The sequence below is a fragment of the Lepisosteus platostomus genome, chromosome 13 (assembly GCF_059453375.1).
Source record: "Lepisosteus platostomus isolate fLepPlt1 chromosome 13, fLepPlt1.hap1, whole genome shotgun sequence".
Lineage (NCBI taxonomy): Eukaryota > Metazoa > Chordata > Actinopteri > Semionotiformes > Lepisosteidae > Lepisosteus > Lepisosteus platostomus.
The window spans coordinates 36897506-36924948 of record NC_142623.1 but is presented as its reverse complement, the minus strand read 5'-3'; the positions used below and the strand labels follow the sequence as shown (position 1 = coordinate 36924948).

The 27443-nt window shown below is 36.8% G+C and overlaps 1 protein-coding gene across 2 annotated transcripts in view; it reads left to right on the top strand.

Moving 5' to 3' along the window:
- mgat4b (alpha-1,3-mannosyl-glycoprotein 4-beta-N-acetylglucosaminyltransferase B) overlaps positions 1-27443 on the top strand; it is a 112115-nt gene continuing 84672 nt past the window's right edge. For both annotated transcript variants that reach the window (XM_088604524.1, XM_088604523.1), the window contains exon 1: positions 1-266. In XM_088604524.1, the coding sequence (XP_088460650.1) occupies positions 170-266 (97 nt within the window). In that variant the 5' untranslated portion in view covers positions 1-169. The remainder of the gene's footprint in view (positions 267-27443) is intronic.

Below are 27443 nucleotides of genomic sequence, written 5' to 3'. Positions count from 1 at the left end.
GAGTCAGGCTCCGCTCTCGGTGCCTGTGAATGTGCATGATCTCCTCGGAATTATAACCCCTTATCCCTGCTCCTGTTTCCGAGGAATTCTCCCTCTTCTGGTGAAACGAAACCGAACACAGCAACCACCACCCCGTTTTCGGTTCGGACATGATCCCGGTGATCCGGAGATGAGGCTCCGAAATGGCACCTTCCTAACTGTCATCTTGTTCGGTCTATGCGGCTTCATCTCGCTTTCTTGGTACACCGCATTCAGTAATCCAAAAGGTAATGTCTTCAGACACTGGAAGGTTTAAGTTTGTCCTCTGCTAGAATGCAAGATATGTGATTTTTTTTTTCTCCAGCGTTTGCAAAGCTTTCATTTCGCTGAGCTGTCTGTATAGTGTAGCCTGATCATTTTTTTGTGTGTGTTTTACGCATCACATCTGAGGATGAAGCAAATAAGCAGCGCTGGATACTTTCTCTTGTGTTCTGCTGCACATTGCTTTACGGATCAGGTATATAGGAGTCTCCGTGCAGAAAGCCTCGTGTTGTATTGGTTTGAAATAAGTAAGGGTAAAAATGCTACTTAGACTCATGCCCCTTTGAGATCTTGAATGAGCTGTGAATTTAATACCTACTATACCTTAGATTTTGAAGTAGTAAGATTCGCAGCATAGGTCGGTCAGCATTCGCTAAGGTACTAACTTGGACGGTGTTTTTTTAATATTGCACTGTATACCAGCTATATACAGGGCCTCTAATTTTTTCTCATTTGTTTTTTTAATTGGAGAGCTTTGAGTAGGAGTGTGTAAGTGCTGGGTGGGTGAATCAAGGACTTTTAAATATGAATACAGCCAGGCTTTTTTAGAACTAAGACCTGAAGTATACCTGTCAGTCACGTCTGTTTTTAAATAAGACTAATGAAATTCAGTTTCCAGCGAATGCAGGTGTGTGTCCTTTGTGGAGTTTTCAATAGCTTTTTATCCATCATGACGTATCTCTTTAAACAACCATTTAATGTATCCAATGTGTTGTTTTCGAGTGCAGATGACAACGGCGTGTTCGTATTATTGTCTTAATGTAAATTAGATCGCACAGTTGGAAGTGGCAAACTCAGGATTTACAACACACTGAAAAACATTAGAGCTGTTTTCACGGGACAAAACCCTAACTGTATCAACACGCATGTAGGTGTTATTATAAAGACCATTCTTCTCATCTCACGATGTAACGGGTTAGGTCTTGTCTCTTACATGTTCGCTGAAAGTTTGTATATTTGGTTATTCTAAAGTACATCAAGCTTGTTTTCCCGAGTTTCTCTGCTCGTGTTTCTATTAACCTGTAACCTGACAGCACGCGGTGGGTTTCACGTATTCGTTTTCTATTAGCTGTATACTAATTATTATGTTAAGGGACGTGGGGGTAAAGTTTGAGTTTTAGTAAAGCAAGGTATTAGACCAATTCATCAACACCAAATAATAAAAAAAACAGGCAAGCTGTTGCCTGACTGTTCTAAATGAGATGTTGTACTTGAATGATTCTTCCTAGACGAATTAAAACAATGAACAAGGCAACACTGATGGTTTTACTAATAAACGTTTTATAGAAACACTTCGCCACTTGCTATTAGTTTAATGAGGCGCCCTAAAGTGGGCGGTGGGGACTCTAACGTACTAGTGAACCGTTTTCATGTAAAATGTAGCTATTCGGTGCTTCAGAGAAAATACAACTTTTGATTTGCACAATGTGACAGCTAATTATGATAACAACAGTAGACTAGAAACTCATTACATTTTTTTAATTGCTTAAGTACATTTTTAAAGTTTGTCACTGTTTCTTTATTTAAGTAACTTCAAACAAAAGCTTACATATAATCGGAAATGAAAAACTGACGATGATAACGCCGATTCTTAATAGTGTGAATCCTGTTAAACAAGAACGTATTATGCATCACCCCACGTAGTTTGCCATACTGTTAGATCCAGGTGGCTGTTAGTGGGAAGATGGAAATCTGCTTTTCTTCTCAGGGACGGAGTTGAACCGACAGATTGTATTGCGCCAAGGTGGATTGGATTGATTCCTATAGCCATCTCAAATTTTCTTAAGTAGGGGATACGGCCAGAGTAAGAACAGTATTGAATATCGGTTATTTACATAGTTCAGACAATAGGATTAAGAATGAACTCTGCAAATCAGTGAAATAGCATTTATACTTAGCGACTGCCGTTTGAAGGGATACCCCATTTTTCATTGTCTCCAGCCACAACCCTGCCATATTCCCTAGAGGGATTAAGAAACCGTCGGAGAAATATACATAATCTGCGTTTTGCTGTTGTGTAATCTGCATTTTTTCTTTTCCCTGTACTGTACATGTAACTATTTGTATGTGTATTCTTCCTAGTTCTGTGCTATTGATATAAATGGCATTTCACTCTTTCACCTTCTGGTATTGCGAGACAATACCAGAAAGGAAATAACCTATTTATAGTTCATATCTATATGTTTATACATTAAAGGACACTCTAGAAAAAGTCTGAATAGCTAACATTAAGTGTTTAATATGATATCTATTTTATAAGTACAGAATGATGCATGGTAATTTGATCATTTTTAATTTGTATTAAGCAAGGTAAAGGAGGTGGCACTACCTGTTAATAAATTAATGGATAATGGCTCAATGGAAATCAAAGGTACAGTAGCTGCATTTCCAAGAACCTCTAAAATATTAGAAAGTGCTAGTAGAGTTTCTAGCTACTACTTTGCGTCAAACTGAATTTATTTTTTTAAATTGTTAATTGCAGTTATAGATGTGTTTTTTTTTAATTATTGAGGGAAGTCTTCCCCAATATTCTTACATTGTATCTGTTTTGGAGAAATAAATCATGTGTTTCTACTACTGCTGTACAAAATGTTCTTAAAAAAGACTGTTTTCATTCTCAGATCTGGTTTGTCTTATTGTGTTGGTTAGGTACCACACCTGCTTTATAAGATTCTCTGTTTTGTCTTCTGGGGGCATGGAATTTGTTTTTCCTATTGATCCACAACAGTGGTGCCAAGCATGGTGAGATTAAATTAAAGGGGAAAAAAAGAATTACTCTTAGAAGCAGTTGTCAGATGACCCTTTAGTGTGAGCTCATTGTTCTGTAGATTTCCTGCTCTTGGTCAGTGAGGGAGCAGTATCATGTTGTCTATACCTAACTAAACAGGTCAATAGATGATACAGATATTTTCTCTGGGGTATCACAGTAGCAAGGCAGTTAATACCACAGCCTTATAGCTGTTTGGGTCATGTGTTTGTTTGTGGACTGATGTACCTTTTGTGTGAGGTTTGGTTTTTCGCTGGGCACTTCTGGGTTTCTTCCAATCTTCTGAAGAATTGTTGCCTGGTTCAGTTGGTGTCCTTAAAGTAGTTTGTGTGTGTGCATGTTGTCTAAAGGATTGGTGTCCTCTTTAGGGTTAATATTGCTTTGAGCTTTATATTTCTGAGGCAGGCTGGGAATTGTAATATTTTCAATAATTATGATAATGTATAGCCAGATAAGATACAAAAGGTGGAATGCCTTGAGAGAGGAGTATATGAACTTCAGATAGGAAGGAAAACAAGACCTCATATATATTCATAGCTACTAGCAGATATACTTTGTCCGAGGATGTAATCTGAGGAGAACAAATAACTAGACACAAGCCAAGGTAATTGGATACCTCATAAATGTGTGATTTTATATGGAAGGGGGAGCAATGTTCTATACAGGTGTCGTTGTAACAAACTTGACATACACAGATGAACATGCTGGAGGCCATTAATATCCTTCTTTTAATGGTGTGAGAACTGACTTTCAAAATTAACAGTGAAACAAGAACCAGAGAACACAAATGGAAACTATGGGAACGTGCATTTAAAACTGAGAGCAGGAAGCACTTTTTACTCAATGAGTTGAAGGAGTCTTGAAGGAGCCATGTTGTTCCAGACAATTCTCCTCTTTCTTGATGTCATGAAAATGTCACCATGTTACACCAATTTCTAAGAAATTCAAGGGGAAAGACCTGGATTAATAGCAACCAAAATACTTAGGTGAGCCAAATGGCCTTTTCTGATTTGTATCTCTTACAATCATTTGTTCACATACCAGACTACATTCATGGTGCGGTGGCTTAGTGTCTAAGGATCTGTGCCTGTGGCTGGAAGGTTGCCGGTTTGTATCCCGTTGCTGGCAGAGGAATCCTACTCTTTGGGCCCCTGAGCAAGGCCCTTAACCCCATCTGCTCCAGGGGCGCCGTATAAATGGCTGACCCTGCGCTTTGACCCCAAGCTTTTCTCCCTGTCTTGTGTGTCTCATGGAGAGCAAGGTGGGGCATGTGAAAAAGATAAATTCCTAATACAAGAAATTGTATATGGCCAATAAAGTGATCTTATTTATGTATTTTTTATATTTGATGGACAAAGGTTAGACCGAAGGCTTCACACACTAGTAAAACAAGGTGGAAAATCTTGTCAAAGTAAATGTTCTGTCACATTTTGTCCCAAGGCCATCTTAGACTATAAATATATTAGAAACTGTTCACTTTAAATAATGTATAGGTGGATGTCTTGAACCTCTGCAAGACGACCCAATCTGTTTTCTTTATTGTTAAGTTTATTAGTGGTAAATTGGAATTTGAAATAAAGTGAAATGGGGACATTTGCCATTGTGTGCCTTTTGAATTTAATGCAGGATGAAAAATGAATTACTCATACACAAAAAAATCTAGACATCGCATGCCTCCCAGGTGCTTAATTTAAAACCTCAGTGCCATGCAAACTTCAGAAATAAAGAAAGCATTAAAGAAGTTGTAAGGTCAGCTTGGCTAATGAGTAAGACACCATTCTGATACTGGCATCCTCCAAGGTGAAAGAAATGAGTTTGTATAAGTGAGTTGCAGATTTTAAAGGATGAAGTCTGATGTATGAAATAAGGTGATCTGCTAAATTTGAATCTGGACTCTCAGTAGGCTTTGTTCAGATATTTATCTGGAATTGACAGTATTAATCTCTCTATGGGAGTTCAAGGTTTTGGACAGTTGAATGTGTTTTGCTTATGAACTACTTCCTGCTTTTCTTTAAAAAATATGTTAGAGTTCTACACCAGAAAAAAACATGGGTGACCTGTTAAACAACTTATCTCTTTTTATCAATAGTGTCTGTAGTCAGATATAGCCCATAAAAGGTGCAAAACTTGTCTTGTCAGGTTTGCGGCTCACAAAAAAACATGACATACATTTTTGTGGCCAACAGACAACAAAGACTTAAAAGATATTGTATATGAGGAAGGTATTTATTTTATCATGTTTCTTTTTCTTAAAAAGTATAGCCTCACGTTTCCTGTGAAATGCAGTGTTTTGACCTACAATTTATCAGACAAATCTTTCAGTCACACATTATGACTTTACTTACGAATTTATAGGGATTATGCATTCTAAAAAAAGAAACTGCATATCTGTCTTATAAAGAATGCCTTTCATGATTGTGGTGTTTTTCTTTACGAACAAGATGCTGCTACATATTATGGGAATGGATATGAATTAGCTCTCATTGTTTCACAATTCTGAAAATGAGAATTGTCTAAATAAAAAGACTCCTAATTCCACTTCATTTGTATGTAAATATTGAGTCTGACCTCTGTCCATTGCAGCTGAACTTGACTATATGACTGCAAAACAATGAGAAGTAATATTCCTTCCCATAATAATATATTGTATAGATATTTGCTTTGCTCTGTGTTTTTTGCCATTGGGTCCAAAGAGTTTTATTTATGGGAGACACCTAATACTGTGATGATAGCATTATGTTAACATTTTTTATTAATTTTAATTTATCAAACAGAACAAGACGAGCATTTATTTACAAGAAATTCAAAGTGATTTTTTGGCAGGATGCTTTTGCTATCACTGGAATATCATTTTTAATGTGTGAGACAGCTGGTAAATAATGGAAAGAGGATCTCTTCTTAACACTTGTGTTATGAAGAAGCCACTTTTATTCCCTTTCTAATCAGTCCCCTGCAAAGGTCTTTTGGTTTTTTTGCCTCTTTTTTGCCTCTTAATATTTGCAACAACTGCAGTAACAACCAGGGGGAATTACTCTTCATGCTCTTTCCTACAGCTATAGAGTTTATGTTGCCATGGTGCTGGTTACAAATCTTGTGATGATTCCTACCCACTATCTGTCGGGGTTCATTGTTATCCAGGGTGTCCTTGATGCCTGGCACCTAGCCACAGCGCTTAAACAATCTTCTGATAAGTTCCAGCAGGGTTTTGTTGTCAACAAGTCTCAAAACCCCATGCAATATAGCAGAGAAGCTTAGACCACTTCAGTGTGAGGTTTATAGTTATACCAGTTGCCATGTGCTTCAACACCTCTCTTGTATGTAACTATTACATATGGTACAAGTAAGTTCAGTGTATAGCCAGAGGCTCCTGCTTTAGTATGTAGAGTTGTTCCCCCCTGCAAAACAGACCAAATGTATGCAGGCACCAGGGTCATAGCTTCTCATAAGTATTCAGTATTATCTCTGGATTTCTATGCAGAATAAAATAGAAATGAATCTTAAATAAATACCTGTTACTATAAAAAAGTTATATTCACTTGAGCCTCCAATAACTGATTCTTTTGTGCATTGTGTTTGTTTTCACAAGAGAGAAATTTGTTCAGTGAGACTGCTTCTTCAATCCCTTTGAGATGAAACCTCTATGACAGCAGATGGACACCTTAGCACTCTGCTTTGTCAGTGGAATTTTCTTAATCTAGCCTTTTAAATTATTTAATTTGACTTGATCAAGATGAATTAAGTAATGATATACCTGGATACAGCCCTGCTAGGAAGAGAGAAACTTACTGGCTGAATTATTGGCCTAATGAGCAGGTGCCTCTTTGATGAACCTAAATCAGTAATTATGGATGATTATATTGTCCGCAACCTCCTCCGTTTAGATATTAGAGCCAAAACATGATAACAACTAAGATGAAATTCAACTAACAGTTTCTTTTGGTAGTTTAAAAAATCTTTCCAGTTTTCATTGTCTGATGAGTAATACAGTATGTATCTGTATATTCTTGATGACAACAAATTGTTCATGTTGATCAGTGGGGTTTTCATTCTGATCGTGTGTGACAAGCCACACCAGGGTTAATATTGTAGCAGGAGTACTGCAAACAGGCAGACGAATGAAGAAAGGTCCTCATAGAAGCAAAACTCCTGCTCCTCATAGAAGCAAATTCTGAGATCCCCTGTAAAAACACAGGAAAATCATGCAAAATCCACAAAGACGTTGCCCCAACCCAGAATCGAACCCGGGATATGTAATCTGTGACCTTCACACATGCCACCTGTGTTCCCAGACTCTCAAATCTGTTAATCTGAGTGTCACGACTATAGTCCCCCCTCCTTAAGGGTGCTCCAGCCCTTTCACTAAAGACTTCATTCCATGCACCTGCGCCCTATTCCCTGCCCACCTTATAAGCCAGGCGCTGACGCTCTTCCGGGCTCTGCATCTGATTTCCATATCGTGCGAGTCCGGGACCAGGAAGCGCCTGGTCCCGTTAAGGTTTTAACCCCTGTTCCTTGTCCCCGTCCGCCGGTTCCGACCCGGCCTTCGTGGTTTTTATTTCGAGTTCTGATGGATCTCCTGGTTTTGGACTTACCTTCGTGTTTTGGATTCTCTATGGATTATTCTTGGATTGTTCGCCTCGGCCACACCTCCCCCGTGCACCAGCGCACCTTGGACACGCCCCCCTGTCTTCAGCCCCGTTTTCCTGCATGACTTTTCCCCAGTGTTCCCCCACTTCGTCGGATTGTGTCGTCCGCATAGGGTCCGGAAAGAACTGTTCGTTACACTGAGTCTTCCTGACACTTCCTAACACTTAACTTCTTACCCCTGTAATAAACTTCGATGGGTTAAATATATATGCCAGTTTTATTAAGATGACATGATGCATCTTTTGCATCTGATTCAAGTAATATATATATATACACTGTCATAATTAAAACTTTAAATTACAGTTGTGTTGCTTAGCCGCTAGCAGTGAAGTTTGCTCTTTAATCACTGTAATACTGTGAACCCAGGCTCCGAAGACCTATAGAATTACATTATATTGTAATACTTTAGACCATGTGAGCATAAAATATTGATTTTATTTAGGGTATGTCTCTTTTTTTATAGCTACATCAATTTATCATAATTAAAAAATAATAAAGGCTTCCATGATAGTTGTATACGTCCATATACACAGAAGCAAGCATTTCTGAAGAGCCACATTATGCTTGATCTTAATGCTAGCTGTTAGAAAATATTTAATTTAAGATGAAAGAGGGTTGTACTGAGTTTTGGAAACAAGCTTAAGCCTGAGGTTATTAAGGGTTTGCAAAAAGCAAATGGGAGGTCAACTACAAACTGCATTTTTTTCTCTTGTAGTTTTTCTTTCTTTCCGGGCTTCAGTTTTTTAATCTTTATTCTTTGTGTAAGTATGCGCAGTCTTTAATCTAAATGTAAAGGGAAAGATTCGAAATTATGTTAGAAAATGAAAACAAAAGGCATAAAATGGCTGTAGTAGATGCTCTCCTTAAAATTCACTCTTGTGAAAACAAAAAGAGCTCTAGGCAGTGGAACCAAGCTGGTTATCTGAAAAGGACTTGTGAAATGCCTTGATTTTTTTGACTGGCTGGCAGCCTAGGGACAAATACCAACAAGACCTTTGTCGCAATCTTGAATCTGGAAGCTTCTAAGGAGATTCCCCCAGATAAAGTGGCCTATGTTTGCCCTGTCATAGGCTTTCTATTCACTGCGCATCAAGAACTGAATTCATCCATTTCTTTTATCTGGTTGTGAACCAAAGTAGCTCTCATAGCATAACACCGTAGGGGAAAATGGGTTACCCTTGCTGCTTTGGAAAAATAATTTACTTAGGTTGCATTAACTTGTGAAAGACAGAACAGATGAGAAAGTCTTTCTGACAGGACCTGAAAAGGTGAGCACAGTTACAATTCCATCTTGATCTTTCCATTGTTCTTTTTATTGTCAGTCCGTGAAACAGACGGGCAAAGCATGCTTTTATGGAGTGCCTGTCACTATTTTTTTAAGCTGTCTGTAATAAACTGCTCCAAGTTAAACATGTCAGTGTTGATCAAATCTGCTTTCCTGTGTCTTGGGAATACTGTTATGATAATATATGTTGACCCTTGCTTTGAGAACTTAACAGTCTTGTGCTTGAGTGTGTGTCTGTTAGTCCGATCCATCCATGATAATTTGAGTTTTTGTTGGATTATTTTAGTACCATGAATGAATAACCACATTATAAGAATGGTGAGGTTATTACACACTGGTCTTGATGATGAACTTAATGAACACAGGTAATTCTAGGTGACCTGTTCATTTAAACTTTCAGTTTTGTTAACACTGATGTCCCATGATCAAGCCTTCTAGTTCTATGTCATACAAAGTATCCTAAACAGCTATGCAAGCTGAATAAAGTGGGCATTCAATTCAAACTATTCACTAAAGATTAATAGCTTTTTGTGTAAAAATGACATATTACCAAATACAACATTATAGTGAAATGGAACGATGTGAAGATGAGCAACAATCTGTTGATAGGAGTAGCCTTCGTTACACAAAACTTTGACATCTATGCTTTTTTAGTCATAAGAGAATTCCTTTTTAAATGACATAGAGTTTACCTTCACCACTGAGGCACTTCCTGACGGACCACATCCCAGTCAGTAATTTTTTGGCATATCCGTATGATACTTTATCATATAGCATTTATTTTACACAAAAGCTATCAATATCTAATAGGTACTTTGCATTATATACTTTTTTCCTTTGTTTCCATTTCTATTTCCAATGTTGTATGTTAAGATCTGCTTTCATATTAAACAGGGATGTTTATCTGTGCTCTTCAGAGGATTCTGTGAGGTGCAGATACAGAAAGTCAGTTGAATTGATTTACGACTCCCACAGCATGCAGTAATCATATCTTTGCCTTTGAAAGCACTGTCTGCAATTAATTTAACATGGCTTGATGAATACTGAGAAAGCAAACATTTACAGCTGTGCTTAACACCTTGGTCCATTTGATATTGTACTGGTAGTAGTGATTAAGAAAAGATTCACTGCTACAGCAAAATGTGTAATTATTCCCTGCTATGCAGCTATCACCATAAAGTTAACTAAATAGAAACAGCTTTAAAGCAGAGATACTAGATATTATTTATTTCTTTTAAATTTCAGTAGTTGGTTTAGAATTTACTTTTAGATCTTTTATTTAAACATTACATACAATAATGTTAGATTGTATATTGTAATGCAAATTTAAAAGGAAAGTTCAGTTGCTCACATGCATGTCTGAAATAACTTGGCGCTTTTATATTCTCTTAATGAAATGAAGATAAACCAGATTTTATTGAAGTAAAAAATATGATAATAAAATATGTCCTCTGTTTAAAACCATAAGATTAAAATGTAAAATTAAGAAATATAAAAGATTTAAAACCTTAGGATGTCTCACATCAGATGCTTTTGTGACACAAAATAAACTGATTTTATGCATGTGTCATCAGCACGGTTTTTGTTGTTATTTTTCGTCCGATATGCACAATAGTGGTTGTGTTGGGATATGGCATTTACTTCTCTAATAATTCGTTCACAAATACCTCGAACAATATCTTATAGAAGTTTCATTTTGTCACTGAGGCTCATGGGAATTGCTGGCTTTCATTCACCCAGGCTTTGTTTTTCATCTGCTGCAAGATGGTTATAAGCTACAGGAGTGTATTTTATAGAGCACAGAGCAAGTCAACGCTGTAGAAAAAACTGTAGTAACCTTTTGTCTTGCTAGATGTCGTATATGGGGATTACAGTGCCTCATTTCTACAGTTCCTACCATATTTTCTTGCAAACGGCCCAGTTTTTAAACGGTATTTGTGCATTTAAGCTAAACTATCCAAAATACCCGAGTAATGTTACCAGTATGATATGTTCATGCCAATTGGCAGTGATTCTAATTGGCTAGAGTTCATTCACTCCTTCTTGTTCATTGAATTTTCACTTGGGAGGATTGTGAAAATACTACAGTCCCAATCTGTTACACATTGTTACCCTGTGGCAAATGCTGTAACATTGTACCGTAAGTGCACACGATCCTGACATTGAACCAATACCACAACCCCAGTACCTTGCTTAGCAGAGGTCTGTACCTTACACAGAACCACTCATTTTGATAACTCTGTTCTGGCAGACTACTGCGGTGTGTTGGAAAATGCTCTTTCAGCTTGCTTGTAATGGTGTTGGTATTTTTATCCCCGGCCAGCATTCTATAATCAGCTGAACAATTCTGCACTCCGATGTTGTCATCACCTTGTGTGCATTCAGGCTGCTTTTCTCTTTGTTGGCTGGATATCATGATACTTGTTTTTGAGGACAGCAAAGCAAAGCATTTGAGCTGTACAAAGACCGAAGTATTTGGTGACAAAAACCAGGCTTGGTTTGTGGATTAAATTACTGTGTTAGTCCATAGTTACAGATTTACAAACAATCCCTGCTTGTGAACATGATCAGTTTTTTGTTACACAGGCTAAGGTTTCACATAGGAAATTACCGAGGCCTAATGATTAGGACTGTGCATCTCTACTCTGTTATAGTTTCCTTGCACAGCTATCAATTGTTGTTTTCAACATCTTTAATCTGAGTTATTTGTCTGTTTTGTGTATGCAGCCATTATATGTGCACAGCTACATTTTAAGGTTGAGAGCTTTTGAAAAAGAAGAAAGGTGCAGAGAAGAATCCAAGGGCTTCCTAGAGTCTCAATCAGCAAATTTGCTGTGTTGGTTTGCAGACTAAACTCTACAGCCTAGATGGCATTAGTTCCAGCCTATTCCAGGTCATTAGCTGACTTTGTATGGGATTCCCCCAAATGCAGCAAGCAGTGAACAAAATGTCGCCGGGGGAGAGACACCTGTTACTCCTGTGACTTGCTGGGAACCTACAGGCTTGCAGTGACATCAGCGGCAGGTATATTGGTCCTCCAGTTAGGGCTAACTCTCCTGTCAGTGACTTTGAAGTTTTTACCTGTCAAAAGGATGGAGGCCTCAGGCAGGTGTGCATGTTGGAGGAGTGTATATGTGGGTCTTTCTTTTCCCAATGGAAGTATGGGAGCTTTTGACAGAAAACAGAATGATTCGGAATTGGGTGGATAAATAAAAAAAAAAGGTTTTCCGATCAGATTGCTTTCTTCTAAATTTCTTTCTTTGTGGTTTTAAAAAGCTTTTTTGTAAGTAGAACAAGACCAGTTTTCTGTCTGCTTTTGAAATAGTATGAGTTACCCTTGTATCATGACTTCGGGCATTTATAAGTGAAGAGCTTTCTGTCTTTGAAACACTTTAGAAAATACTACCTCTCAGTCCCTTAACGAAAACAAAAAACGTTTTTCAGAAGTTAAGGATGGGAGATATTTCACTCATAGGAACACGTTTTTGCCAAGTATAATTTATTTGTTGTATCCTGGGAAAAATGTCTGGATGGTCTCTCGACTTTTTTTAAAGACGGAAACTAACTTCGGGATATTGTGCCAGATATAAACAGATTTTAAAAAAATTGGGCCATAAATCTGATGCGTGTTGGGAAGAGGGCTTGAACATTACACAGCAGTCTACTGTAGGTAACAATTATCCTTGCACATCCACATTTTCTACATTGTTAAACATCATGCCTCGTTAAGGACAGTTGCGTCACTGTAACTATTTTAAGCGGGTTAATGGGGTTAATTTCTTGTCACATGGGACACAATCCCATTCATGTAGAATGAAAATGCAAAAACAAACCCCTATTCACTTATTTTCCAGTCCTTCTATATAAAATATTCAGTGTAGCCAGAGGCATGATCTTGACTTTGACTTCTGTCATTATTAATGTAATTGAGTTTTTTTTCTCCATTTTAGCTAACTTGCAGTATGTAATTTTCATAGGAATCTTCAAATGTTATCAACTAGAGAAGATCTTCAAGCTCTTGTATTCCTCCGAGGGACTTTGGGGATTTGTATATTTGTAATATATAATTTCCTATTTTTTTAAGTGTGCTGTAATGGTGCTTTTATGTATGTTGTTCATACAGCAAAGGAGCTCACTAGGAGCATAGGTTGAGTATGATGACTGTGTGATCTGCTGGATGCGTTCAGACTGAACACCTTGTAGAGAACGCACCTTCACTCAGCATGTAAGTGGTACGGGACTAGTTGCTGAACAGCCAAGCCTAAAAACCAATTGATGATTTTTAGTTTGATCAATCATTGATCATTTAATTTGATCAATGATTTTTAACCATAGCAGGGGAAAAAAGAAACAAAAAAATATCCTTGAATATTTTTGTTGAATTCTTTGTTATAGCCACCTAGACTCAGACCTGTTCAATTCCAATCTCACATCAAATTGAACTAATTATTTCCGTAACTGGAACAAATAATCATCCTGTCACATTTTTTATGGTGAATAAGGTAAAACAGCCTTTGATGGTTTTTTGACCTTCATGGCAGGCTTGGTTATTTCCTGATTTCCAGTACTTCATTGTTCAGGTAATTTAATAATACCAAGCTAAAATAGCTTTTGAGAGATGCTTCTGATGAAAGGACGTTGTTTAGGTGGAATGTGCCATGAGTTTTGCTGGATGAACTGTTGCTTAGTTCATCAAGGATTTGCGAAGGAGTGTGCCGTGTTAATTTGCTTCCCCAGTACACTTCCTGACAGGATGTCTGTTGAGATGTGGTATCTGCTAGAGTAGTTAGCACGACAAATAGTCTTAGTCAGAGCCACCTGCTGAGAATAACGCAGGTTACAAGGAATAAGCTCAGCAAAAACTAACAGCTCACATAGTAAGTCAACCAACCGATAGTAAGAACTTGTTACGTTTAATTTAATTGCAGATTTTGGTTGCCATATAAAAGAGTAAAAACAATAGACAGATGGTGTTGTGAGTTTTTGAAATGTAGTTTTAATAGTGAAGAATCTGCTGTATCCTGATAGGGTGCTGGAGCATAGCTAAGCAGCCGTGTATTTTCTGAAGATAAGTGGCTTATTTTAAAGTTTATAGTCTAGTCTCACAGTAGGATATTAAACAGCAATGCAGTGATAGCCATGTAGATTCAAAATAACATTCAAAGATTTTTGTCAGCCCATCCAGTGTACTAGGAATGGCCTTTGATGTTTTGTAAGATGAAAAAAGCAGAATTTTATTTTTTATTTTCTAACCGAATCAGATGTTTTTTATGATGGAGAAAAAAGTACTTATGTTAAAGCACTCAGTCCCCCCATTCCCCTTTTTAAACATAAGCCAACTGTAGAAAAGATTAACTGCAAGATTAAAATGCTAAAATAATGAGATGACTAAGTTCCCCTTAGACTCGCATATCGATTTTTATCCATAAGTTGAAATTGTGTTCTTAGTAACCAGTTAACCACTGTTGTTAGTAATGCTAGTACTGTATATTATACTCTGTGTTGTGATCTTGAACTCCTGAAAGCTTTTCTGTAATTGTATGCTGTATTCGTAAGTTATTTTGACACATATTACCTTAAATAAAAAATACCTAGCTTAAGGAGTAAACTGTGTTAGATAGAAATTAAGTTCTGACATCGAACACTGAATCAAATCACATGCTTACATTTCTTAAACAGAAATGTGCTCGTGGAAGCCAAGCTCTAGGGACTTTCAGGGTAATTCCCTACATTTCTTCGTTTCAATAAGAAGCCTGAACCTTAATTGGTTGTTCACAAAGTGTCATTCTTCTACACATAGTGGAGAATGTCGCAATTGCATGCATTCCCCTGTTTGCCTGAGTAAAGGCCATTAATTGCCTGCCATTTTACTTCCTTCAGATGTATTAAGCTTTAAATAACCTCCACACTAAATATTTAAATGGCTGTATGTCTGAGGTCTTGATCTAGTGGCAGAAACCTTTTCAGTTGTCTCCTGACACTACAGCAGTATTGAGACCTGTGCTTTGGGACCTGGGCTAAGTGCTAGTCTTTTCCTGTTCTTGCTCTCTTTTTGTTTCTTACTTATGCATATCTTTAAATCTGTGAACCTGATCAGAATCTGTTGCAGCCGTGCATCAGTAAAGCACATATGTTTTTACTGTGCACAGAGACCTCCCAATTTGAGCAGTGACTGGAAATACCACAATGTAAAACACTGGTAATAACATTCACCAGGTTTTACAATCACTAGTTAATATTTCAGCTGATAAAAATAGTATGTTGTTTATAGATATTAATATTAACCCTTTGTCCAGTCACAATCCTTTAGCAGAATAAACTGTGGTATGACTTGTCATGCAGACCTTTTGCACAAATAAAGTCAAATAGCTAAAGAATAGTTATGAATAGTTCTTGTAAATAATTTGATATTGATAAGACTGTGATAGTGGTATAATAAACATGAAAAAGTGTAAAATAATGATTTTTAAAAATCAGTTCTTAACATTGTGACTTTTTTCAGGATTTAGAAATCACAAGTTTTATTTTATGCTGTGTAACTTCATACATTCGTACAGAATTAAGATCTGAACTTTCAGTACCTACTGTTTTTCTTCCATAAATTCAATAAGATCTCCTGATTAGAAGACTTCACTAATTCAACTCTGAGTGGTTAATTTAGTCTCTGTTTAAAAGCTGGCCAGTTGTTTTGATTGTCTGATAATTAAGTTAGGAATTGGGTAAGAGAGCCAGTTCACGATCCAAGACCAGGAAGACATTTTTATTGATATTTGAGCCCTGTTTTCCATTTGTTGCTGACATGGCTCAGTTAATGTGTGTTTTAAAGAAGGAAGCCTTGAATGCCCGCAAACCTGTAGCTGTTGTCACTCCTCCTCTCTCAGCAGGAATTATTATTTTCCAGGAAATGATATTTCAGCAGAGCTTTTGATCACAGGCTGCAAATTACCAATTAATATTTAATTATGTATTACAATTACAAGAGAGAATTAACAGTTATTTTTTTAACCAAATAATAATATGATAATTTAATACATGTAGATCTTTTATCTTTAGCTGTAGTTTGAAGCTAAACATTTTAATAGCTTTAGTAACTACTGTATATATAGACCCTGTGTTGATGATACTCAAAGAAAGTGCCATTCGACTCTGTGTATTGTGTATTGTAAATTCAGGGCTGTGAAAGGACAGAACATTGCTATTGTGTTTTTAAAAACTACTGTTGGCAATAATAATTAGGTTGTTTCCCAAACTGAAAGCACTTTTTGAATTAAATAATACAGATATACCTTCTATGTGTCTGTGTAGCTTTCCACCTGACATAGAGCCTTAGTAACACTGTACTATATGGCTCCGTTTCTTGGTTGCAGGCACCAATTGGTCCCTTTGGGATGTTTCACATGTGATGGTTTCGTCCTTGCTACTTCAAAGACTTAGACTTACCACTGAAAGACTAAAGACTAAAGACTTGGCCTTACCACCTTGGCTTCCAGATAAAGAAGGCTCTCTACCCTTAATTGTACAGACATCAGTGACACTGTTATTTTTATAGTAACCTTTTTTATTGTATGTCCAGATACACAGTAGCTTTTCTGCAGGGTGGATTTAGCAGCTTCCATGTGGTCTTACTAGCTTTTCTGTCACTTTGCTGCACTTCATTTACTTACAGTACCTATTACAGGCCTGGAATTTGAATGTGTTTGTGTAAATTTCTTAATTGAAAGATTGTCTAAATTGAGATATTTACCTGGATTCTCCTATGTGATGATGGTGCTGGCTTAGGAGGCTTACTTTTCTCCTTGATTTGTTTTATTCCTTCCATATGGTTATATTCCCATACCAGTAACATTGTTTTCTAATTTTTATGAACTTCACTGTAGAGGTTAGTCTAAAACTCAGTATGTTCCAATTCAGAAAATACAAGTGTATCAACTCATCTTCTATTAGAAGGCCGGTTATGTCTACACTAAAGAAAACAAATAAAACAGGTGTTGTGCTGTCATCAGATTTTTTGGACTACATAATTCTGAAACAAATGTAATTCAGAAATGCATGTCTAAGTGGATCTCTGACACCTAAAACTGTAATGACAATGCAAGGGTTGTTTCACTGCCTACAATGTCTACCTATTTCAGTTTAAATATGGAAAACAATCGATGAATATTGTGATTGATTATTAATAGCTAGAGCACACATGGATTCTGAACCACACCATTAAGTTAATCTTTTTTATACAGTCCTACATTCTTTTAGCTGTCCCCTTGAGAACCCCTCATTTTGTTCAGTAGCTCCCATCTTCACGATACCAGGTTGGAAAGTCAATTCACAGATGAATTTCAGAAACATTTGCTGCGTTCTGACATGGTGCCTAACTGTTGTCTCTGGTTTTTTTACAGTCACTTGTTTTCCATTGATAATCTAATCCAGAGATAGCAATGAAAGCATTCTGGATAAAAGATAGAACTGCTGTGGCATTTTCAAACTTGTTTAGCAGAAGAGGCTGTCACTCAGAGTGAAACCATAGAGTTTCATTTTGAAGTGATGCAACTGGAATATTGCATGATAGGGACATCTAAAACCTCAAGCTTGCCTATTGTAAAATCATCTTGATATTGCACTTTACATTTTCTTTTGCAGTCCTTCTTTATGTTTAAAATCTAATATGCATTAGAGATGGCTGAAATTTGTTCAGAAATGGTGTCCTACTAGGTGCTCATAAAGCAGAGAGTGGGGGCTTTGAATTTGTAGATTAATTTCAAGGTCATTTTGAGAGGTAACTGAGAAAATAAGAGCAGGTTCAACACAAACTTAGCAGCAGTCTTTAGAATGTAATGTTTCAGTACTCAAATGGAAAAGGGATATTGTTACCCTGTTTTAGTAGTGAAGCAAGCATGCTATGATATATTTCCAGTTCTGTGGTAAAGTATATGCAGTATATGTGTCTCTCCTCTTATGGGATATGTTATTCTGACTTTGCTGCTCTACTTACTTAACTCTGCTGGGACGGTGTTTTCCCCCAAGTGCAGAAACAGGCAATTATGCCATGGTGTAATAGTGTAAATGTCCAGGATAAGTTCTAAATATCTCAAAATGCAGAGAAGCTTAGAAGTACAGCTTAGAGGCAGGGCTCCTGCATGGCTATGCTGTGGATACTGCAGTGCCCATACAATTAGCACAGGAAGCCTCATCTCCTGTGCTCATGCTTACTGTATTTTAATTGCTTTCTGGCCACAGCACAGCTTCCTTGGCCATGTTGAAATCTCCTATGAATATGTTACTAAATATATTTTACTGAAAGGTTAGTAGTTGAGGGGAGACAAAGGAATTTGCACCTTTGAAACAGTAAAAAACATATAATCTTTCACACTGCATCATTTTATATTTTATTTTATAAACATCAAAATTAATCAAAAGTGCAATATTTTCTAGGTTTTGTTTTTGGAGATCATTATCATTACAAAAGAATCTAAAAAAACCCAACATTTTTAACAGGGTTCCTGGGTAGCTGGCCTTGTTTTGGCTGTTCTGTCAAGGAGTTTCCATGACAACCTAATGTTCACTACAGGACAAACACTGTTAATAAAAAAGAAAAAAATAACTTAGCACCAAAATATTTTAGTAGTGGGTTTTGCAATAAATAGTAAAAAGATTACTACCACTCTGTTTCTATCAGGCTCAGTGTTAGGTTTGTGAAGAGGACTCTTTGGAAATTCCAAGCTTGTAAACCTATCTAGATTTTCTCTGAATAGGTACTGCTGTGTGACAGACTGAAGCAGGCCTCTGTGAAAGACGGATAGGTTAAGATATGGGAGATTGCAGTACAGAAGTCACCTTCAGATTTTAACATTCTGCAACATGAACAGTGGGGAAAAAGGATGAATAATTCATTGTTTCCTTAGAAATTGTAAAAGAAAGATAGACAGACTTTCAATAACAAAACAGATACTGACCTTACCATTGCAATGACCTTTAGTGTTCTTAAAGAGCATCAAAGTGTGATATAAAAAAACTAATTGTTCTAACCCCAGTAACATCACATTCTGCCGATCGTTCACTGATAGTGATACAAAAAGCATTGTAAATGAGAATTTATTCTAAATTTATTGATCTAATTAAATTAAGCTTTAATTAAAATTAGTCCCATTGGACAGTTTGTTTTGTCTCGCCTGTATTCATTTTTTGTGATTTTTGCAGAACTCTGAGACATAAGGAGTGTGCTTTAGTTTTAGAATGGTTTTGAAACCATGCAGTATGCACAGGGCTTATAAACTGGAGGCAATTTGTTTGTGTGGTGTCTTTATTGGTATAATGCTGTTTTTATATCAGCTGCCAAATACCCAATCTCTTTCCTCCAACAGCTGTAAAGATTCTCACAGGGACAGAATTGCAGTCTGCCTTGTGTGGTTATTTTATTTTCCCTTGTAAGTTGTTATGGTGTCTCACCATTACTGTGGCATTTTTGTATTGTGATTTGCTTCCACACATTAAATTCCTAGCACTTGGATACATGAGCTATAATGCCAGACAGAAATTGTCCAGCTTGGTCCTACTGACAGGAGTGAGGGAAGGAGACTTTCACAGTTTTAGCATCAATTGGCTGGACCTCTCTTTCACTTATTTCACATTTCTGTCTTCTAGCGAGAGCACATTCCAAAATCAGATAGGAGAACCTCAGTAAAGCAAATCCCAAAGAGTACAGCCAACTGGATGTTTGTCTTACATGTTGTACTGGTGTCTATTTACCTACTGTATTAGGACATGGAGAGTACGGTCTTTGAAACTGGCTCAAACTACACCTATTTCAAGGTTTTGTACAGGAGAGCCCTTGAGTAATGTTATCTTCACTGCCAAAAAATAGCTTGTTTCTAAATACTTTGTGTTTAATAAAAGACTGCTTAATTATAAACTTGTCATTTGGAGTTTCATGTGGTATTAAAACTCAGCTACATTTAGCAACTCCTTGTATATTAGTTTTGTATTTATTGTACTTAGACATTACTGTGCCCACACTTGGCAGGCTGCATTAGCCTCAGTGTAACAGAGTGATAAAGTTAAATTAAAACTCTACTGAGTGATGTCAAAGTCCATGTTAACAGTTTAAACCAGTTTTATTGTGTATGATGAAAGTGCATTTGCTTGTGTTATTATTTTCTATATTTCAGACAGTAAACATATAAGGCATAAAAATAAAGATTGTTTATTTTTATTACTTGTTTTAAAAAACTTTCAGACCTATCCTCAAATTTGGCTCATTCTAGAGCTAAGGAAACTGAAAAGTCTGGAACACACCCAAAAGGAAGCCTGATTTTCATATCCCTTAAATGCATGATGGCACAGTGACATTCTTTTCTCTTATGTTTTTCCAAGGAATTTGTCATTTTGAATACTTAAGCAGTATCATTGTTTGCAAGAGGATGTTAGTGTTGAACTCAGTCAACACTCGGTTTGATCTTATGAATTTGCTGAAAGTAGTCTGTTTCCATTACATTAATGGTGCGTGTGCATTTGTTACTGTTAATCTATTACACATTTTTTACGGAAGGGACTGACTGTTGCCATTTTTTAGAGAACCTGAAAGGATGTCATTGCACGCTACATGAACAACATGTAAAATATTATCACCTGATTATTTAATATGCGGGTATTAGTCTCAGTCCAGCATAGTCCAACCTGAGCACCTTAAAGGGGAACTGCATTCCAAGTTTCTCAGACCAGTTTTTAAATCTCGGTAACAAAATAAATTAATTGATGGTATTGCTAAATTTTACAAATTCCGAATTAAGCACAGAATCGTGAACTATGTGAAAGCAGTGCATGGTTGCCATTGTTGTCACAAACCCCTGGTTTTTCCACGTACGAGAGAATTTCGCGAGAATTGCAATGTGAAGCGGCCCTTCCTGCTCACTAGTCACTGTAATGACTAATGTTATGCGATGTATGAGCAAATAAGTACAGTTTGCACAGCAGACATTTCACAGAACAAATGTTCATGCTCCATCTGCATGCAGAGTTATCAAGTAAGTTGTATTTGTTGGAAAAACTGTCTCAAAGTCGAGAGCAATACTTCTATGGGATTGAAAGAGATGTATTCACTAGCCTGCTTGTTTACAACGTAATAGGGTCACTTCACCTCGGCACAAGTTTTGTTGTCTCTTTCTGAATAATGGAATTTGGCACTGCTCATACCAGGAAATTTTGTCCTTTTTGTGATGTAAACTGGAGGTTTTACACGATACTGTGTACATTTTACCTTCCTTGTGGTCTGAAATGCGCTCAACAATGCCAATTCTTTCTAACCCCAAAATATAAAAATAGTGTTGCAGTTCCCCTTTAAAAAGAACAAAAGACATATCTTTTCATGAATTGTTTGAAAATTAAATTAACAGTTGTTTTCATTTTAAACCTCCTTCCAATTTGGAATTAGAGATGTTCTTTAAATTGTTTCATTGCTACAACACTTGTACCAGCAATGGCTTCTAAGGTCTGCTTTCCTCTGATATACACAGTACACTGTTGAGGCAATTGCCTACACCTCAGTTTCTCACAGTACAGATAGCATCAATTAGAGGAGCAGTGCTTCCTTTGCTGACAATGCTGCAAGCTTGCATGCGCCTAACAAATCCCAGGAGTTGTTGTTTTGCCCACCCTACCCTAACATCATTCACCAAATAGTGAAGCTTGGGAAATCCTGGTCACTGACAGCTAATTGCGCTCAAGCTGGTGTTATAGGTGTGTATATAAGGATTTAACTGCAATATCGAGTGAACTTCTTTGAGTCACTCAGGATCCCTGTGGATTTAGTAATTAAAAACTTTAAGTGATGAAGATCAGTTTCCCATGAAAGTTCTCGCTCGTCAAGAACCCACTAGTACAGAAACTGGGCTTCAGGATTGCTTTTGGCACTTTTCTTTCTACATTTTGCTCTGCCTTCTTCCTTGACATTCTGTCTGAAACTCTCTAGCAAAGTTTCTCCTGATTTTGTCTTCCTTTAGTTTGGAATATTCAGTCCTAATTCAGCTCTTACTCTAGTGATGGCAGTCTTTGTAGGAGCTGAGACACAGAATTAAAAAAAGACAAAAGGCTTCACATGATTTAATTTGTTTTCCTTTCAAGTGTTTAAATCTAAAGATAAATCTGTTTAGAGCAACAGAGTTGGAAAAGAATCTGTGGATGACATTTACACTGACTTACTGATCTGTCTCTTGCCTGTCTAGGACATTCTGGAAGATGAATAGAAATTTGTTTGGTAATAAATTAATTTAAGGGCTGTGATCTTTACATTTAAAATAACCTTTCTTGCTTGTCGTGCATAATACATATTTGGTTGTAGCTCTAAGAGGGGTGTTTAATTGAATGAGAAGTGGATTATTAGTAAGACTAACATGAGAGCATCATGAGTCAGCAACCTTATCTGATAAAGGCAGTCAGTTAATCCCTTAAACAGAAAATTAATGTAATTGGTGGGTGTCCTGTCAGCAGACATTTCTGTTCAAGGCATAATTAAAGGAGACAAACATTAGGTTGGGAAAACATTTCAATTTAAATTACAGGGCCTCCAGAAAGTGATTTGTAATAATGCCTTTTGAATTGGTAAATATTTTCTATCATTTTTATGAAATGTATATCGAGTGAGAATCCAAGATTTTAAAAAAATCTAAGAAACATGTCATACATAGTGAGGGAGAGCTGTTCATCTGTTGTACCTTCACTACTGGAAAGTAGGCAAATTAAAATAAGAATTTGCCTCCACGAGGGTTTTGTTGCTAAGATATTTAATTAGGCATTTTACCATTTACTTTAATTAAAATGTGTTAATAATTACATATGCTTGAGGTATTATTTGGTACAATGAGGTAAGAGACTGATAATGGATATTGTAGTATAACTGTTGGAAATGTGTTCAGGACACTCATTACATTCAGAGTTTGCAAAAAAACATTAAAATGCATGACATGAAATGTGTGTTTATGAGTTTGCCCATAAAAACAGTGGTTTATGCCTGCTTAAAAGCCATAGTGATAGGTTTAATGACACTAGCAATACCATGGCTCACAAGCCTTGTGTGCACTAGAATATGGAACAGTATCTTCTTATGGTTTCTTCTCAGCCTACCAAAGTAGTGGCCACTTCAAATTCCTGCTTACACTACTGGACTGTGGACAACTCTTAAGGATAGAATTTAGGGCAGATAACGTCTTTAAACTTTAAATTTTCATTGATCTCATTGGCCTAACTTATATGTGTAATAGAATCATTTCCTATAGACAGGGAAGTCGGGGTTTAGAATAATATTATATATTAATTAAAATTTAAACACACACTAAATGTTTTGTATTTTATCCCAACTAATGTGCTTGTGGCTGTTCATACCAAGAAGGTTGCTGTCTGCAACACAGTTTTGGTAGCACTTGAGGCATTAACATGGATGACAAATACCAGAATCAGGGCAGAGATCCCTGTATCTGTCTCATTTCGTGATGGACATCTGATGTATCTGGAGAAGCCGTAAAAGGGTTTAAGAGAATATGAGATAGGGGTGTAAATTGTACACGTCACCCTCTGCCAAGTTACATTGCTGATGTTATTGCTTTCAAGCATGTGCTGATGGCACTTGCTTTGAAGAACATTCCTGTGGTCCACGTACAGTGTTCTTGCCAGTCTATGCCATATTGTTTGCATGCTTGTGTTGGTGCCAGTGGCTCCCATGCTAGGTGTTGATCACTCACACTGGGACACCTGACTGGAATGTACTATTTTAGATATACAATATGTAGACTTCGAACTTTCGTGTCAGATACGTAGTTAGAAACGCTGAAATATTATGAGCACAAATAACAGAATGTTACTAACTTTATCACATCTAATTGTGTTTTGAATATGCCAATGTGTCTTGAATATGCAGCTGTGTTTCTGAGGGGTATCATTACACAGATTACTGAAAAAGTTCATGGAGAAGAAACTAGATCAGAATAAACTTCCCTGGTGTGCTCAATAGTAATATGATGAGCATGAATTGGCTTTGTTCCGCAAACAGTGGGTGTAGCGTGTACTCATTCATTCTCTCTATTTGTTTAAGAGACTTCCAAACTGGTAAGTTAAACAAATAAGGGGGGAAAAAGCCCAGTATGGGTCTGTGGTTTATGAGAATACTGTGTTTGAAACAAAAGGTACATTTTGAAGTATATACTCCACAAGCTTAGATGAACAGATTACATAATAATTACAATGCAGAATGCAAATAAATAATTTGGGTATAAACAAATAATCTTTGCAGCAGGCTGCAGCTGACACTAGAAGCTATAAGGTAATAGGTGTTCTTTGATGTTTTTGAGTAATTTGATCTTTTTATGTTTGAGTTGCCTTTTCTTTATTCTTGACCATTATGCTAAAACAACATTTCATTGTTTGATAGCAGCCGATGAAGAGAAGAAAATTGTCTTACAAATTACAGTCAATGTCACGGGTAAAATAACTTTCTTTCTTAAAGAAAAAAAAGATAAGTCACTAAGCCAACATTGCTGGTATAACATCCAGCTTACTGTGAAAGCTTTCTTTACAAATTCCACTTTATAAGCCCCATATTATCCACTGCAGTTTAAATGTAGGGGCAGGGAAAGCAAGGAGAAGTCTGCTGCTCTTTTTATAAGAAGCACAATGAAATATTTTTCTTATAGGTAGACCTATACGAAGTCCTGGTTATAAATAGTTTTGTTGCCTGCATAAAAATGTCAATGAGACATTGCTGAAAATAATTCACCACCTTCACCTTTCCCCTTTGTTTGTTTTACAACCTCAGTAGTCATTATCTCTGGTGATAATAAGTCACTAATTGCTGGCTACTAATTTCTCATTCTTGACTCCACTCATGTGCCTGATACTACTGTTTAAATCCATAACCTAATGGAACTTTAAACCTTTTCATACCAATCAGGGTGCCAGAGGGATGAACTTTGTTTTTTTACTAAACCAACCTGTGGAGTTACAGCAGAAAACTTTTCACTGAAGCAAATTTCACAAATTGTTGATTAGATTCATTTTTCCATATTTGAACCTCAGTATTATTGTATACAGTTCATATGGACTATGAAATATGCAATACACTGCCATTTTTAACTTTAAAGCATTTCATTTTATAATAGAAGGGCTGGAGTTGATAATGCTTATGTTTTCCAAAGATTTATATTATTTGTTTTGTTGTATAATATGCTATTCATGTTTGTATTATGGGTTTTATTACTATCTGCTGTTGACGGGACCTCAGGGGAAAATAAAGTGATGGATAATGGTGTGATGATAAAGCTACAGCATGCAAAGTATACATTTTATATGACAATTATAGTCATTTTAAATGTTCAGTAAGGTGCTGCTTGACAGGAGGTTGAGGAAACAGGTTTTCCTTGAAATATAAAATTAATTAAATTAATCATATATTAAATACATTCACCACCCAACATGGGCACACACAAGAAAAACAATTTGCACATTTACAGTTTCTGGACATTTAATTAAAATTAGATGTATGTAACCTCCTTTTAGTCACAGCTGACTGGCTGTATATCAATTATTACACAACTTTGAAATCGCTGTCCTCGACATTGCTCCAGGTGGTTATTTACATTAAAAACTAAGGTGTTCATTTAATTTCACAAAGGGGACTGAGACTGCTATACCACGTATAAAAGATGGTATAGGGCTTATTTGGCAACATTGATATTATGGCACCTAGATTACATCCCACCCTGTAAACATTGGCTGGAACTGCTCATTGTGAAACAGCCTGCAGCCATTTATTCTGAAATGTCTGTGGTGATAACACAAAAGATAGAATAGAGGACAGTTCCAGAGTACTTGCTACATATTATTCTTTTAATATATTATAACATTTTAGAAATACTATGAAGCAGTGCCTTTTGCAAAAATGTATTTGAAAAGAATTTTTGCCAGAAATGTTTTCTTATCTTGACTGTAATTTTAGTAACCAAGCATTTTTATTGTCTTTGTAAATGTAAACATTTTAATAGCCCTCACAGGACCAACACACACACACACACAATTGAGGCACAAAGCAATTACAGGAACATTGCACGCTGTCCGAGAGAAAAAAAAAGTTTCTGCTGATTTCTTTGTAACACAGAGGTCAGAGTAATATGTTCAGCACATTTAAAGTAAACCTCTTCACTGTGAAGGTAAAGAACAATCAAATCTTCTACAATGCCAAGCCATTTTCATTAGACGAGAATCTTGTTCAGCTATAAAAGACTGAACAAGAACCAAGAGCCAAAAATCTTTTCTTTCCCTTTTACTCATTGTATTCTAAGTCTTTAGATCTTAATCTGACATTTGAGATGCAGGGAAAGATGAGAGTCAGACAAGGTACCGTTTCTATAGCAACAGAGCCTTCTCTTTTTATCTTCCTTCATGGTCAAGGAGCTTCTGGTGTGTAATAGTAAGTAATACCCTGTTCTGTCCGAGGACATATTATGATCTATTACTGCATAGGAGGAAAAGCAATAGGAATGGACAGGTCTTCAAAATGAAAACTTGCATAGGCGTATGCAAAGCACAAAGTGAGTTTCCTCATTCCTTTTTTTCTTCGTTAGTTCTGGTAGAAAAGTGCAAAATATCAGCGCTTAAAACTTCTTTGTTGAGAAGCTCAATCAGAGGGGCAGTTCCTCACAGCCATGATTGCCCTGTCAACTGCAGAAGTGACAAAAATGACACTGAAGAGTGTTTTGACACTCTTTCGCTTTGGTTTAAATCTCTCTATGCTAGCTTGTGCTATAAAAACTGAACCCTTAGACAAGTTGAGTTCAGGTTGGTATAAACAGGTAGGCTGTAGTAGTTCAGGTGGGTAGCTGCGTCAGCATGCGTAGGCTGCAAAGGAACAAGTAATAAGTTTATTCCATGCTGATGTGTGATGTGATGCAAATGAGAGGTTTTACAAGTTACTGGGTACATCTGACTTTCTCTAGGGGGTTTGAAATGCACTCATCAGTCTCGATTCTTTTGAACCCTGAAATTTATAAAGTCCCCCTTTTAAGCATCAATAGTGAAGCATTAAATGATTGTAGTCAAGTCAATGCACATCTGAAGAAAGCTCCACGGTCGAAACGTTGTGTTTTCTTTTTTCTTTTTTTCAGCATGGAATAAACCTATTACTTGTTCCATAAACAGGTAGGTATCAGTTATAACGCTTGGCTTTCCTTCAAACACCATGCAGGCCTGTGTACATTGGAGACTGCAGATACTCCATACTGTTGTGGCCACCAGTACCCATCAGGTACTTGGCAACACCAGCTGTTGACTCATCAGGCACTGTCTTTTTCTCCTGCTTCACAAGAGTTTTCAGTTTCTGCTGCTGTGCAATCAGGTTTGTCTTTTCTGTAGGTCATAGAGAACATCCTGCATTTTTACAGGCCACAAAAAAAGCAAAACAAGGGTTGCTCC